The sequence below is a fragment of the Acanthopagrus latus genome, chromosome 5 (genome assembly GCF_904848185.1).
Source record: "Acanthopagrus latus isolate v.2019 chromosome 5, fAcaLat1.1, whole genome shotgun sequence".
Lineage (NCBI taxonomy): Eukaryota > Metazoa > Chordata > Actinopteri > Spariformes > Sparidae > Acanthopagrus > Acanthopagrus latus.
The window spans coordinates 27,416,072-27,428,849 of NC_051043.1; the positions used below are offsets into that span (position 1 = coordinate 27,416,072).

The 12,778-nt window shown below is 39.9% G+C and overlaps 1 protein-coding gene across 6 annotated transcripts; it reads right to left on the bottom strand.

Annotated features, from left to right (window-relative positions):
- Window positions 1-2,265: 2,265 nt before the first annotated feature.
- Window positions 2,266-10,767, bottom strand: ewsr1b (EWS RNA-binding protein 1b). Of its 6 annotated transcripts, none has more exons than XM_037098215.1 (15): window positions 10,669-10,767; window positions 10,100-10,139; window positions 9,854-9,905; window positions 9,415-9,556; window positions 8,968-9,148; window positions 8,616-8,872; window positions 8,334-8,493; window positions 4,830-4,867; window positions 4,219-4,248; window positions 3,980-4,095; window positions 3,760-3,889; window positions 3,552-3,662; window positions 3,282-3,408; window positions 2,834-3,190; window positions 2,266-2,640 (listed from the first exon to the last, which is right to left on the bottom strand). In XM_037098215.1, exons 1-15 carry the CDS (start codon window positions 10,682-10,684, stop codon window positions 2,604-2,606), a joined length of 1,794 nt encoding a protein of 597 aa, XP_036954110.1. In that variant the 5' UTR covers window positions 10,685-10,767; the 3' UTR covers window positions 2,266-2,603. The 6 variants fall into 6 exon arrangements, with proteins under 6 accessions (XP_036954110.1, XP_036954108.1, XP_036954106.1 ...); XM_037098213.1 differs by having other exon boundaries at window positions 8,968-9,163; window positions 9,415-9,553; window positions 10,669-10,766; XM_037098211.1 differs by having other exon boundaries at window positions 4,830-4,864; window positions 8,968-9,163; window positions 10,669-10,765.
- Between the last annotated feature and the right edge of the window lie 2,011 nt (window positions 10,768-12,778).

Sequence of the window (12,778 nt, forward strand, 5' to 3'; positions counted from 1 at the left end):
ATCAACACGCAATGTTGTTGTTCCAGCTCAGTGTGAGGTTTGAAACTCTGGGGGTCAAAAGTTGGTGCAAAAGACCTGATTTTCAGGTTTGCATGGTATGTAAAAAAAAATTTGAAAACAGGTCAAACTTGCCTCAGGCTTTAAAGACACCATCTGTAAAAAAAACCCCAAAAACCTCACTGCCAAAACTTAAAGCACAAACGTAGAAACTGAGACGTTTTATAGTACAAGCTGCAGTTTGAATGATTTCTGATGCAGAAGGGGCTCTTATTTTGAAAACTGTTGCTTATGTCATCTGGGGGTCAATACACAGAGAATCTGAACATTCAAAAAACTTATTTTCCATCATCTCATTTAACAACTTCTTTACAATTCACAGGCTCCCCTCTGTCCCCTCATGTTCTCTCCCAGTGTGAGATTTTTTTGAATTTGAAGCACAGCCCGCTGCCATGGAGGAGGGCTTGTTTTCATTTAAAAAAGAGGGACATGTCTGTTTAAGAAAGAGAGAGAGAGAGAAAGAAAGGAAGGGAGGGAGGGGGCGGAAGAGACAGAGAGAGAGAGGAGGTGGGGGTTGATGAGATCATTTTCTGGGTCTGGATGAATCAGCTTTTCGTTCGGTCAATAGGGGGAGAATTCAAAGTCTATTAATCCACTAGAACAACTGGCCACAGCGAATGAGAGGCACTTCAAGCTGTCAGCTGTAACGGGGTCTCTCCTCTGAGGGCATTCAGTAAAGAAAACACACACATAAGAGCCCTGATTACTGTATCTATAACAGGAAAGAGATCGTGAGGTCAGACAGGTTGTGACATGCAAAGTTGTAAGATTTGTGAGTGAAGATGGAACAATCTCCTGCTTATTTATGATAAATATCAGCAAGTTTGGTGTTACAGAAAAAGCACAGCAGTCCTGGAGTCAGAACAACAACTGTGTCCTGCTCCAAATTACTTTCAGGTCCTAAACTTGCTGGCTCTGAAGGAAAAAGCCAGCTGCTGTTCAGAAATGTTTTTTTCAGGCATGTTTAGTGACATACAGATGTGTTTTCAGGCTTTATACTTTATTAGAAGCTGAAGTGCTTGATTAAAGCAATTTGTAGACAAGCTCCTAAATAGAAAATACTGCATTATAATATCCTGTGTGACTGAATGATTGTGACAGGGTACTCCAGGCAGGATTATCCGGTGGTAACCCAATAGGTGTATGAAAAGGAAACATGAAAGAGACGCATGTCTGCCACATGCTGAAATAGAAAACGTGCCAAGTATTGACATCTGTGATTAATAACAGCACTTTATTCAGCTGGACCTGCCTGATTAAAGGAAACTGCTCAATGAAAGCACTAAAAATAGGAAAGTTTGAGGAGAAAAGTCTAAAATGGTTCAAGGTTTGCGATGTATTAACTAAGAGGTGTTAATCAGTGTTTAGATCAGCTGTGTTGAGCATGTCTGTGATTCTGAGTTGCTAAAGAGCAGTTTATGGCAACAATAAGTCACGTTGTAAGGCGGATAATAAGTTGCCGTCACACCTCCATGACTGTGATTTAACAACGGCCAAATCAAATCATTTATAGGAAATGGCATGAAGCACTGTGTCCTTGATTCGTGCGAACAAAGACACTGATAGTGTCATTGATGCAAAGCACCAGAGACCAGGCCCAGCCAGCGTCTGACCGGCGCCACCTCTTGGTTGGAGATGTAACAGCTGTTCGGCTCTGCAGATGTGCTCCATCCACAGCCAAGAACAAAAACGGAAGAGAAATGGAAAATCGTTGTACTCTAAAATATGACTAATCTGAAGAGTCCTTCACATATTGAGAATACAGAAACGGGTCCATAGCTTTTGTAAGTGATAATACAGAGAATGCTTAGGCACTGTAATGTGATCGACCCGCGGGCCTGCAGGGACAGAGCCGTTCTATACTTGTGAAAGTCGTCACAGATCAGTGAGGAATGAGTTCAGCAGGGCTCAGTCATTATCTTGCGGGCGAACAACAATTTAACCAAGCAACAGGGAAGGAACTGCTTCCATCATGTCATTACAGCTTTGGACTTCAGCATTAAAATTGCATTGTTTAACACATCTGTTATTAAATTGCAGCTGTAATGACATTTCATTTTAGAACATAACAAAGATGCCCTCATCAAAAAAAAGTCAAATTTTTTGGACCAACAACTCTCAAAAGTGGTTGCATTGATATCTTTGTTAAAGCTAATCCTCTAAGACTTCTGGTTGTAAAGTTGAGTAAAGAGAACGACAGAAAAAACATCAAATCATTAAAATTTTATTTCCCAAATTCGTCACTATACAATTGCCAGTTATGGGAAAGGGGAAGCAATTATGTTAACGAATGAACAATGGTGTACAATACAAGGTCAAAACTAATCTGCATATTTAAAAAAAAAGCAACAACAAAAATAAACGTGCACAGTACAAGACGTAGCATAAACATGGGTAAACTAAAAAAAAAAAAAAAGTGGAAACATGAGTTCGATGAAACTGCACAAGATGTTTGAAAGCAGTTCTATGACCATCAAAATATGGAATCATAAATTAAAAATCCTCGTCTTAAAAATGATATTCCACAAGAGGAACTGTCAAATTCTTCAGTAGGGTCGGTCTCTGCGCTCCTGGCGATGGTCCCTAAAATAAAAAATAAAAAATAAAAAACAGTAAAGGTGCAGAAAAGTAGTGGGTGAAAGAACTCCCTTCAGTGTCTGGTCTTTACACCAATATGCAGAGCAACTGTTCTGGTCAGGTTTGCATTAATTTGCTAAATACTGTCAATCCTGGAGCTAGTCGATGGCAAGAGCAAGAAAAAACTTCTTACTGTTACCTCATATCCATCTTGCCTCCAGGCGGGCCCATTCCTCTTCCACCTCTGCCACCCATTCGGTCCATGGGTGGTCCTCCACGCCCGGCCCCACGGAAACCTCCCCTATCCATTCCACCACGTCCTCTGAATCCACCGCGGTCGCCTCCCCAGCCTCCACGGAAACCTCCCGGGCCACCTGGGCCTCCAGCACCAGCTGGCCCGCCGCGGTCCATGCCTCTACCTCCACGCATTCCCATCCCACCTCTGCCGCGGTCACCACCAGGGGGGAATGGAGGGCCACCACCTAACCCTTCTGGTTTGGGGGCTTTGCACTGGTTGCACTCCATCCTCCAGGCAAAGTTCTGGTTACCACAACCACTGAGACCACAGACAGTAAAATACATTAAAATCCGAACTGTCATGCAAAAGAGGCATCAAAGACGACACTGCAATATGAAGCGTTACATACGGGTTAGGACACTCCCAGTCCCCGGCTCTCTGCTGCATGTTGCCTCCTGTGGGTCCACCTCTGCCCATTCCCCGTGGACCACCTCGTGGGCCGAAACCGCCACGGTCTCCTCCACGGCCCATCATACCTGATAAGACATGGACATTATAAAATGGTTACTGCATGTGAAGCAAGAAACTGAGCTGCTAATCTATTCCGCCTTTTGGGGGGGGGGATTAATTGAGTGAACATGCCCAAAAATAGTCCAATATTAATATAAATGACATTTACCTCCTCGACCCATCATGCCATCTCGCATGGGCATGCCGCCCCTCATTCCACCCATCATGGGCTTACGGCGTGCCATGGATACCTTAAGCCTTCGGCCCTGGAACTCCTTCCCTAGAATTCAAAATGTCAAAAATAAAAATGAATAAATCAAACTCACAAGTTATCAATTCATTATCCATCATCTGGTGTGCCTTCAATAGAAACATACCATCAAAATGCTCCACAGCTGTCTTGGCACAGACTGGCTCCTCATAGGACAGCGTGGCATCTCCCTTGGGCTTTCCTGTGTCCTTGTCTGTGTAGATGTTGATGGCAGGCTGTCCAAGTCTGCGGTTAATCTAGATGCATGAAAAGAGTTTTGAGATTTGAGTTTGGTTCCCATAGTAGTTTAGCTTACTTTTACATTAAGAGCAAAGAGCTTTTCTCACCCTGATTGGGCCAACATGTTTAAAGAATTCAGCCATCTCCTCCAGGTTAGCCTTCTCAGTCAAGCCTGTGATGTAGATGGTGCTGTTCTCAGAGTCATCCTGCTCCTCAGGGCGTCCTTAAAAAAAATATTCATAACAGAAAATATCCAGTAAAAATACAAATCTTTCAGAACACCAAGTATTCACTGTATGAACCACAGATAAAAGAGTAACAAGGCATCCATCGTGACTCTACTCACCCATTTCACGCTCGTCACCGCCCATTGGTCCTGTAGTCCATCCGTCGAGGGGAAGAGACACAGATTGAGACAAGTCAGTGCATGCAACTAAAGTTCAGTGTACAACACCTGAGGAGTACTACAAAGATAATCCAGACACTCAATTAAAAAAAAAAAACACTGTCAGTCATATAGGGAAGTTGAAAATGGCACCTTATGGTACACCACAACTTGCACGAGTGATATTGAATTGAAAATTGAACACCTCAGACCCTTTGGTAAGTAATTGTGTAAAAGCCTCTAAGACCAGTTAGAAACCCTCAAAAATACCCAGGAATTCAGCTCATGAGATTTTTTTAAAGCAGTAACAGACACAGTCGTGTGGAAATTTGTCATTAACCTGTCAAAAACTCAGTTGAACCGTAAGCAGAAACTGAATTTGTACCAAGTATCCCAGGGAAAAATGGTCTCGGGCATTGAAAGAAATTCCCCAATATTTTCAGATGTGTTCATGTAAATCAATTTTGTTTTTCATACCACAAAGTAAGCCACATCAATAGTTGAAACATATCTGCTCAAAAAAGTTTAAGGCTTTCAAAAAGGACTAACCAGTGTAATACTCGTTAACTTACCACCAGGCTTATTGAAGCCACCTCTGTCTCCAGCGCTGCTATGGGGGAATAAATGGAGATATGAAGGCGATTTCCCTTTTACAGCCACTTCCATGGCTCGACCAAAGTGGCTTGATTGAGGGAGTAATCAAAACATTCCAACTAGCCAAACAGCAACTTAAAAACTCCCCAAAATTACGAAGGAAAAAAAAAAAAAGAAAAAAACACAATCTAATCCAGGGGATGAGTGTATTAGCTTATTAGCTACTTGCTATTTCTTAGCTAGCTGGGTACAACTTCAGTGACAGTTTTCAGTAGCGGATACATTTGCGTAAAAATATGAATGACTAATATACAATATTTTCACGGCCTTTGAAAATGTGACAAAACCCAAACATTTGTACACAGGTAGGAGGATTTCAGATGCATTGAAGTCGGAGTTTTAACCAGAAACGAGCCAACACCCCCAATAAAAAGTAGCTCTAAACATCAGTTATAGCTGAATCAGATGTGTGCAAGTCTAAAATAAAATAGACACAATGCATCTGAAATTTCACAAGAGGATACGGTGATCACATTCACCACCAAAAAACAAAAGAAAAAAACAATTATACATTGTTTAATTCAAAATACCAAAAACAAATGTTTACATCGTTTACCAGGGTTACTTTAACTTTAAAAACAAAGACTTGGTAAATGTGTTAACCCATCATGCTTAACAAAAAAAAACACCATCCTCAGTTCTTGGAAAAAAAGGCAGACCCCGAATCTTTGTTTTAGCTCCCCTCCTGCTGATAAGTTGGCGCCTCTGTACTGAGTACAGATACTTTTTAGAGAAAAGATGGTTTTAAATGGCTCTCACTGTTACCTGTACGGTATAAATGTGACAAAGCATGTTAAAAAGTGGTCAAAAGAATGTGATCAAACATTTGTAATCCAAACCACAAAACAATTTTATACATTTCAAAAATGACAGTGTGCAACCCCTCCCCCCAAAACAGACAAATATACCTGTGCAAAGCTAATATTGACCCTAAAATTTTAACTAGCAACACACCTCTGCTACATTCAAGTTTATAACTTAAAGTAGTTTTTCCTATTTGTCATTTTCTTATGTGAATTCTTATTTACCACTATGTTAATAAGACCGCAGAGTTGCTAAATTAGACTCCTATATTGAATTAAACCGTATTTTTGTGTACTTGCTGCACCAAAAACCACCCAAAAGAGAGCTCTGATTTATGAAATGTTTAAAAACTTGTGAATCAGAAAATGCAACCATCTAAGAACTTTAAAAAAAAAAAGAGCACCTTAAATGACAGTGGATGATTCTCATGCTTGACCCAAAACGTGATCTTGTTTGAAAAAAAAAAAAAGAAAAAGAAAAAAAAAAGAAAAAGAAAAAGGAAAAAAAAGCTCTTGCCCAAAACAGTTCCTGACATGGAAATGTGTTAAGCAGGTACCAAATGGTTTGTGAATATTCAAATTTTACCAGCCACTCACTGGGTTACCATTGTTTTTCTTGGGCAGTGAGTGAAGAAAATCTACCAGCCACTTTTGCACATTTTTCCGGCATTCAGCTAGTGCCAATTGTGTGCTAAAGTCATGACACCAAGATTTATACTGTGAAGTGCCTGAAGTATTGAAGAAAACCAAACATGCCTATTCAAAAATGTTTGTTTTTTTAAAAATTTATTTACTGAACATATTTTAGTTCTACAGCAGCAACAACCAACCTGAACCAGAACAAATGTAAAATGCAACCTCTGTTCAGTTTTATGTCCCTGGCCCCTCTTTTGGTAACTTTTTCAAATCCTTTTCAGGGGAGCTGATGTCAACTTATTTGGCAAAACCACTTCTGGCTACAGAATAGTAGAAAATGTGCATTTCCTGGGAGCAAACTGTCCAAATACCCAAAGCTACATCAAGAGCAATTTTGACTGCATTTCAATGAGTGTACCAGAGTAAATGCGTCATTGACCAGCTTGATGAAACCTTTTCTATCATGAGTGATACACATCTACATAGAAAAAAAAATGTAGAAGATACCCGATGCCCATTTTTGTAGCCAAGCCAAAACCATATCACCCAACACCAAAATCCATGGACTGCATCTTCTGCGTTGTATAACTGTACCTGCACTAAGACAATCCCTAAAGCGTAAAGTATTGTATTGAACAGACAGTAAGTCTGTTTACACAATATTAATGTTTTCCCATGTCTTGTTAAATAACTTATAAATAATGTATTTTCATCTAACTCGAGGACACGTGACACCAGGAAACTCAAAACAGTGGTTATTTATAGTTATTTTTAAATGAAACACTGACTTTTATCAAATTTGCTCTCATTGTTTTTTGACCTCTGTAAGTCTGCAGGTTTCACTGATGAAATTTTGCTTGGCTGAATTTGAAAACGCTGACCACAAAAACCCTTTCAACAGACTGTCTCTGTCAAGTGATACATGTTGATCCTCTTTTGGGATCAGTGTTCAAACTTGAGGGGGAAAAAAATGGTTCTTTATCTCTGTAGATGATGCAGTTTATGACTTAGATCTTCCATTACCATTACTGACGCTATGTCTAGAGTGACATTTTTTGGTATTGCTTCTTCAGGCCAATGAAATGAAGACAAATGCATTAAACCACCTACAAAGTGAAAAAGAAAAAAAAACTGACTGTATTCAAAAAAGGGAAAAAACCTTATCAGAGGAAGTATACTGACCCAAATATTGGACTAGAAATGAAATGAAAATTTGCATTTGAAATGCAACTAAATGTACTGAGGCCACTGTTTGGTTATATAAATCCTTGGACTTCTTACAGGACACACTACATTTTAGTTAAGGACTACAACATAACATTATTTAAAACCAAAATATCTGCTTGATTTAACTTGCATACTTCTTTCAGCAATTGTACACCCTACAAGGATTGATGCACCAAAGTGAAAAAGTAATTTTAGAAAGGCGCCCGCTGAGATGGTGAGTGTTTGAACCTCCCTTAAAAAGATGACCATTATAGTTTTGAAGTGTAAATAAGAGGTTCTCTCAATCTGCTTCTATCACATTCCCTGACCAATCCTGAAATAAGCAAGCTCACAGTTTAACTTAATCATATTTGATCATAATCAAATGATGTTCTAAGATATATGCTGTTCAACCTAAATGTTTATGCACAGGTCTTTGACCAAAATCGACGTTGATTTAAAATAAAAAAAATGAACAGACCATTTCTTACCTTTGGCCAAATGAGAGGCAGGACTGAGAGAAACCGAAATGAGAACAGCTACAACTCCTGCCAGTGTTGGCATTATCAACGTCCACCATTTACTAGCATCAACTGCTGATAAATAATGACGTTCCCAAACTAATTAATTTTCTTTCTTTCTTAACTTTCTTCAATTGTTGGTATATTACTTTTTGATAACATTCTCCTGGTAAATCATCTCAGCCCTGCCCAAAGTGGCCACAGCACCTGTAGAGTCAAAAACAAGTGAGGTTAAGTGCTAAGGAAAGAAACTTACCCCATGCCACGGCCCATGCCGCCACGTCCACGGTGCATCATTCCCCCTCGATCAAAGCCGTCCCTACCAGGGCCCCTGCTCTCCCCTACACCTGGGTACCTTGAGGATTCAGAACCAGAGTAACCAGAACCTCCACCCTGGCCATCCTGCCTGTAATTACCTATACAAAAGAAGCAAAAATGCATCTAAAACATACAGGCAACGCATGTTGACAGTGACACTGAATTATACTCATGAAGATGAGAAAACAGCAATCGGATGTGGGTGAATAGCAAATCTTACTGTAATGGTTGGACTGGTTGTAGCTTGGTGGTCCACCTTGCTGGCTGTATTGGTTGGCTGGGGGCTGACCATAGGAACTAGCAGCCTGAGGAGGGTAAGCAGGAGGAGCCTGTTGCTGCTGGCCTTGCTGCTGGTATCCCTGCTGCTGGCCGTAGCTTGCCTGCTGAGCCTGGTAGCCAGGCTGTTGCTGGCCATATGCCGCCGGCTGGGAGTAGCTATTTTGGCTGTAACTAGCCGGCTGGCTGTTGGCATTGTAACTGAGAGACAAAGCAGGACAAAGCAGTCAGTAAAGAGATAAACATGTTGTTGTCAAATTCACTTTTCATTTGGTTAATGACCAGTGGGTACTTACCTCTGTGGTGCAGTTGGAGCAGCCTGCTGACCATATCCAGGGTAGGCAGACTGGGCAGTATACCCTGGCTGAGAGCCATAGGACTGGGAGGCAGCTGGAGCAGCAGCAGCAGGAGTGCTCTCATAACCGCTGGCTCCATAACCCTGGGTTGACTGGGAGTAGCTGTGAGTCGAAGACTGAGCTGCGGGATAGCCAGCTGTTAGAAAACATGACAATATCACTCAAAAGATACAACTGGCATGTTTAAGTAACAGTGCACAACGGTTTGAAATCTTATCCTAGCAGCCGTTTCTTCAGATTTAAAAACGTTTATGAATACATCCTTCATCTGATTCGTATTAAGCCACCTATGTGTTTGCCATCTTAGCTTGATATTAAATCAAACATCAACCAAATCTGAGTGAACGCCAGTGAAATGTGCCAAATGCTCCCATCATAATAACTGACCTGATGCTTGCTGGCCATATGAGGAACCATACTGCTGTTGCTGCTGTGGATAGGTCCCTGACGCAGGGGTTGTCTGGGTGTAACTGCCATCAGCAGCAGCAGGTTGGGCATAGGATCCATAATTTTGTTGCCCATAGCTCTGCTAAAAGAAATGTGCAAAAGGTACAACATTAACAGATTTATCAAAAGACAACATTGCTTAATTTCATGCCTTTAAAGACATTTTAACAATTATTGATCATGACTCCACTACTAATGCACCTTCTCAACAAACCCACTGTAGGAAAGTCCAGTTAACCCTCATTCATCGCACGCACAGTTTACATTTATATATTCAGTTTTACAAATCATGTCTTTAGAAATGATATAAAATCGACAACTATTACAATCTTGATAAACCATCACAGTCAGACAACTACCCAGATATGCCTAATCTCACCTGTGCTGACTGTCCATAGCTTTGGGAGGGTTGGGCAGCATAAGAGGCATACCTGTTAAAACAAATCAAAGTTTGTGAGTCGAGATATATGGTCCATGTAATGAACATTTAAGAGTTTAGCATTTCCTAACGCATCACCAAGTGAACACTTTGAGTACTATTGAATACTATGCAGCACATGTTAATAAATGTATACATTTTTTAAGTTTAATTGTCCCTTTCGCAAATAAATGTATAGACTCTTACCCTTGTTGAGTGTTGGTCTGACTGTAGGAGCTGTAATCTGCTATAGAAAAGTCAGAGGTTTGTTAGCCATCGGTGGCGCATTCAAACAAAACAGTCTTTAGGCGCGAGTGGCGATGCTAATGCTAACGTGGTAGCACGTTGCACAGACCGGTATTTAGGTCGCCATTCAACTACACGCAGACAATTACCAGGCATTCACATAAAAGAAGACGGTGCGGAATTAACTAAGGCGAACAGAGATTACGGGCACATGCATTTGATATAAAAAATAAACTACAAATGTGCAAATGGTTTAAACTACCGTAAATTATCAACTTCGGTACGCTGAAATGAACAAAAATCACCCAGAGGAAAAAAGCCACAACGACTGGACGAGCTAGCTAGCTACCATGACTAGGCCCTGCGCCTAGCGCAAGATAAGACTGGACGATATTCGACACGATATAACCCAAAAGGACGGATTATACAGATACAGCATCTTTAAAATCACGTCCCTAAAGTAGCTGTTTCCAGTAAATAACACAATTTCGTGCTAATTACTGCACAAAATGTTTAAATTTTCCACTCACCCGGAGCCGACGCCATTTTAGTATGTCTGTGTGCAAGACGACTGAGCAGAGCTCGTTGCTGGAGAAACGTACTTGTCGTCGCAGGAGCCACGAACTCTCGCGAGATATCCGCACCCTGGCTTTTCTGTCACGCCCACTTCCGATACCGCTGCAGATGCTTGGCAAGTGACTTTTCTCCTGCTTGTTAAAATGTATGGAGTTCATTCTGGAATGCATTTTTAATGTCTAGATTGTCGTTATTAAACATGAATACGCAGTCGATAGGGTAAAATTTGTTTTTGTTTTGTTTTGTTTTAACTTAATGGCCGTTTATAAAAGTAAATGGCAAATTTAGAAATATATCAGACAGACCTGAATCAGTAAGCCTTCTTGTTAATAATCTGGTGTTTGGAAAGCATTTAAAGAGAATGTAAAATGAGCATTTTGACCTAGTATAAATTATAAAAACATATAGGTTACTAATGACAGGTACTAATGACAGTGAGACATGGGCCAAAAGAAGACCATCATAATCTGCTCACCAGATGAATGAAATGAGACTTAAAACTCAGCTGTTTAAATCATACATCGACCCCCAAAAACTCTTAATTTCTTATTTATTTATTTTGTATTGTTTTTTATTTTAATTTGAAGAAGTCGATGCACTTGCATGATTTTTGCAATTTCAGATGACATCCATAAGGACCAATGCACTTATTGCAAGCTGCTAAGGATACAACTGTCAGCCAGATGGGTAAAGTAGTCATGAAATAAACTAAACAGAAGAAGATCAGGAAATCATTTTCAGATTTGGATTTTGCTAACAAAAACATTCAATAAGCATATATTACCCATAGTCATGCTTCAGGTGTTTATGAGTTAATAGCAGTTGCATTAGAGAGTGATTTCCAACAAAATTTTTTTACTGGTTTAATTTTAAAAGGTGAAACATTTTACACAAAGAGCAACATTTGAGAAATGTAATAATATCCTGGTTTGAAATGGTAACTAGGCTTTTATCCTTTTTTATAATGCAGTCTTTTCTCCCAAGCTAACTGAGGCCTTAAAAGTCTGAAAAGGTTTTTTAGGCATTTGAGAAATGATTAATTGACGCTCTTGAGTGTACTGACATATTTAGAAGTTTGAAGATTTTGTGTTTGAATATTTTGAATTTATATCTATAATCTTGTTTACTGTTTGTGATTTTTTTTCAACTAAAATGCTTTTTTGCTTCTTTTGATTTTAGCTGACTAATCCTTTGACTATCAACCTGCTTATACTGATCATATGACAGTTTACAAACATGCATAGTCTGTCATGTGGTTATCTAGACCAATCACGTTACTGCTCACCTGTCTTCATTGACCATGTGACTAAATGTTCAGATCAATCATGTTATTACCTATGTGGCTGTACTGACCATGTAACTGTCTGCTTAGATTGGGTAAAAAGGCAAACTATATCTCATAATGTAGCATTACTTTTACTGAAACTCATGTCTGCTCAGGGGTCACAGCACCTGTTTTATCCCCACTTGTGTTAGCATTTAGCTCCCACTCATGTAGGCTAATTGCATCATATTAATTTGAGTTGGTAAACTCTGCAAACGTGCGTTATAGTGAATAAACATAAAAACAAACATAAAGTGCGTAATCAACCCTGTTCAACTTTTTTAATATGGGAGACTCGAAATTGGAAGAAAAGGTTTTTAGTGACGAAGGTCAATACTTTCAGTATATGTCAGAGCATTTTCTCACTTTCACTTGAGTAAAGAATTTTAACCCATACTCCGACTTTTTCTATAGTCAGTGTCACATGAGAGTTCCACATACAAAGAACTACATTTTCTGTATGCTAACAACTACATTTGTTTTCCTAAATTCATCCAGTATGACATCACAGGAGAGATCACAGGGAGACATGTGTGCCTGTTTTGATCTTAAATGAAAGACATTTTGGAACGTGTTGAAAGAGTGACGTATTGAAATTACTGAATCAGTAATGCACCATTTCAGGTACAGGAGAATGACATTCTTGTCAGCGGCTCAGCCCGTTACCTGGTAATGGACTCAATTGGAGAGGGATGTTTTGGCCAAGTTGCCGAGTGTCTCAATCTAACAACGGAGGAATG

Bases quoted from the DNA above. Each gene is read 5' to 3' on its own strand.
- ewsr1b (XM_037098210.1), bottom strand. The intron at 9,164-9,414 runs GTCAGTTATTAT...GTTTTCTAACAG, and splicing joins ATATGGCCAGCAAGCATCAG to CTGGCTATCCCGCAGCTCAG. The intron at 8,494-8,615 runs GTAAGATTTGCT...TCTTTTGTATAG, and splicing joins CAACCAGTCCAACCATTACA to GTAATTACAGGCAGGATGGC.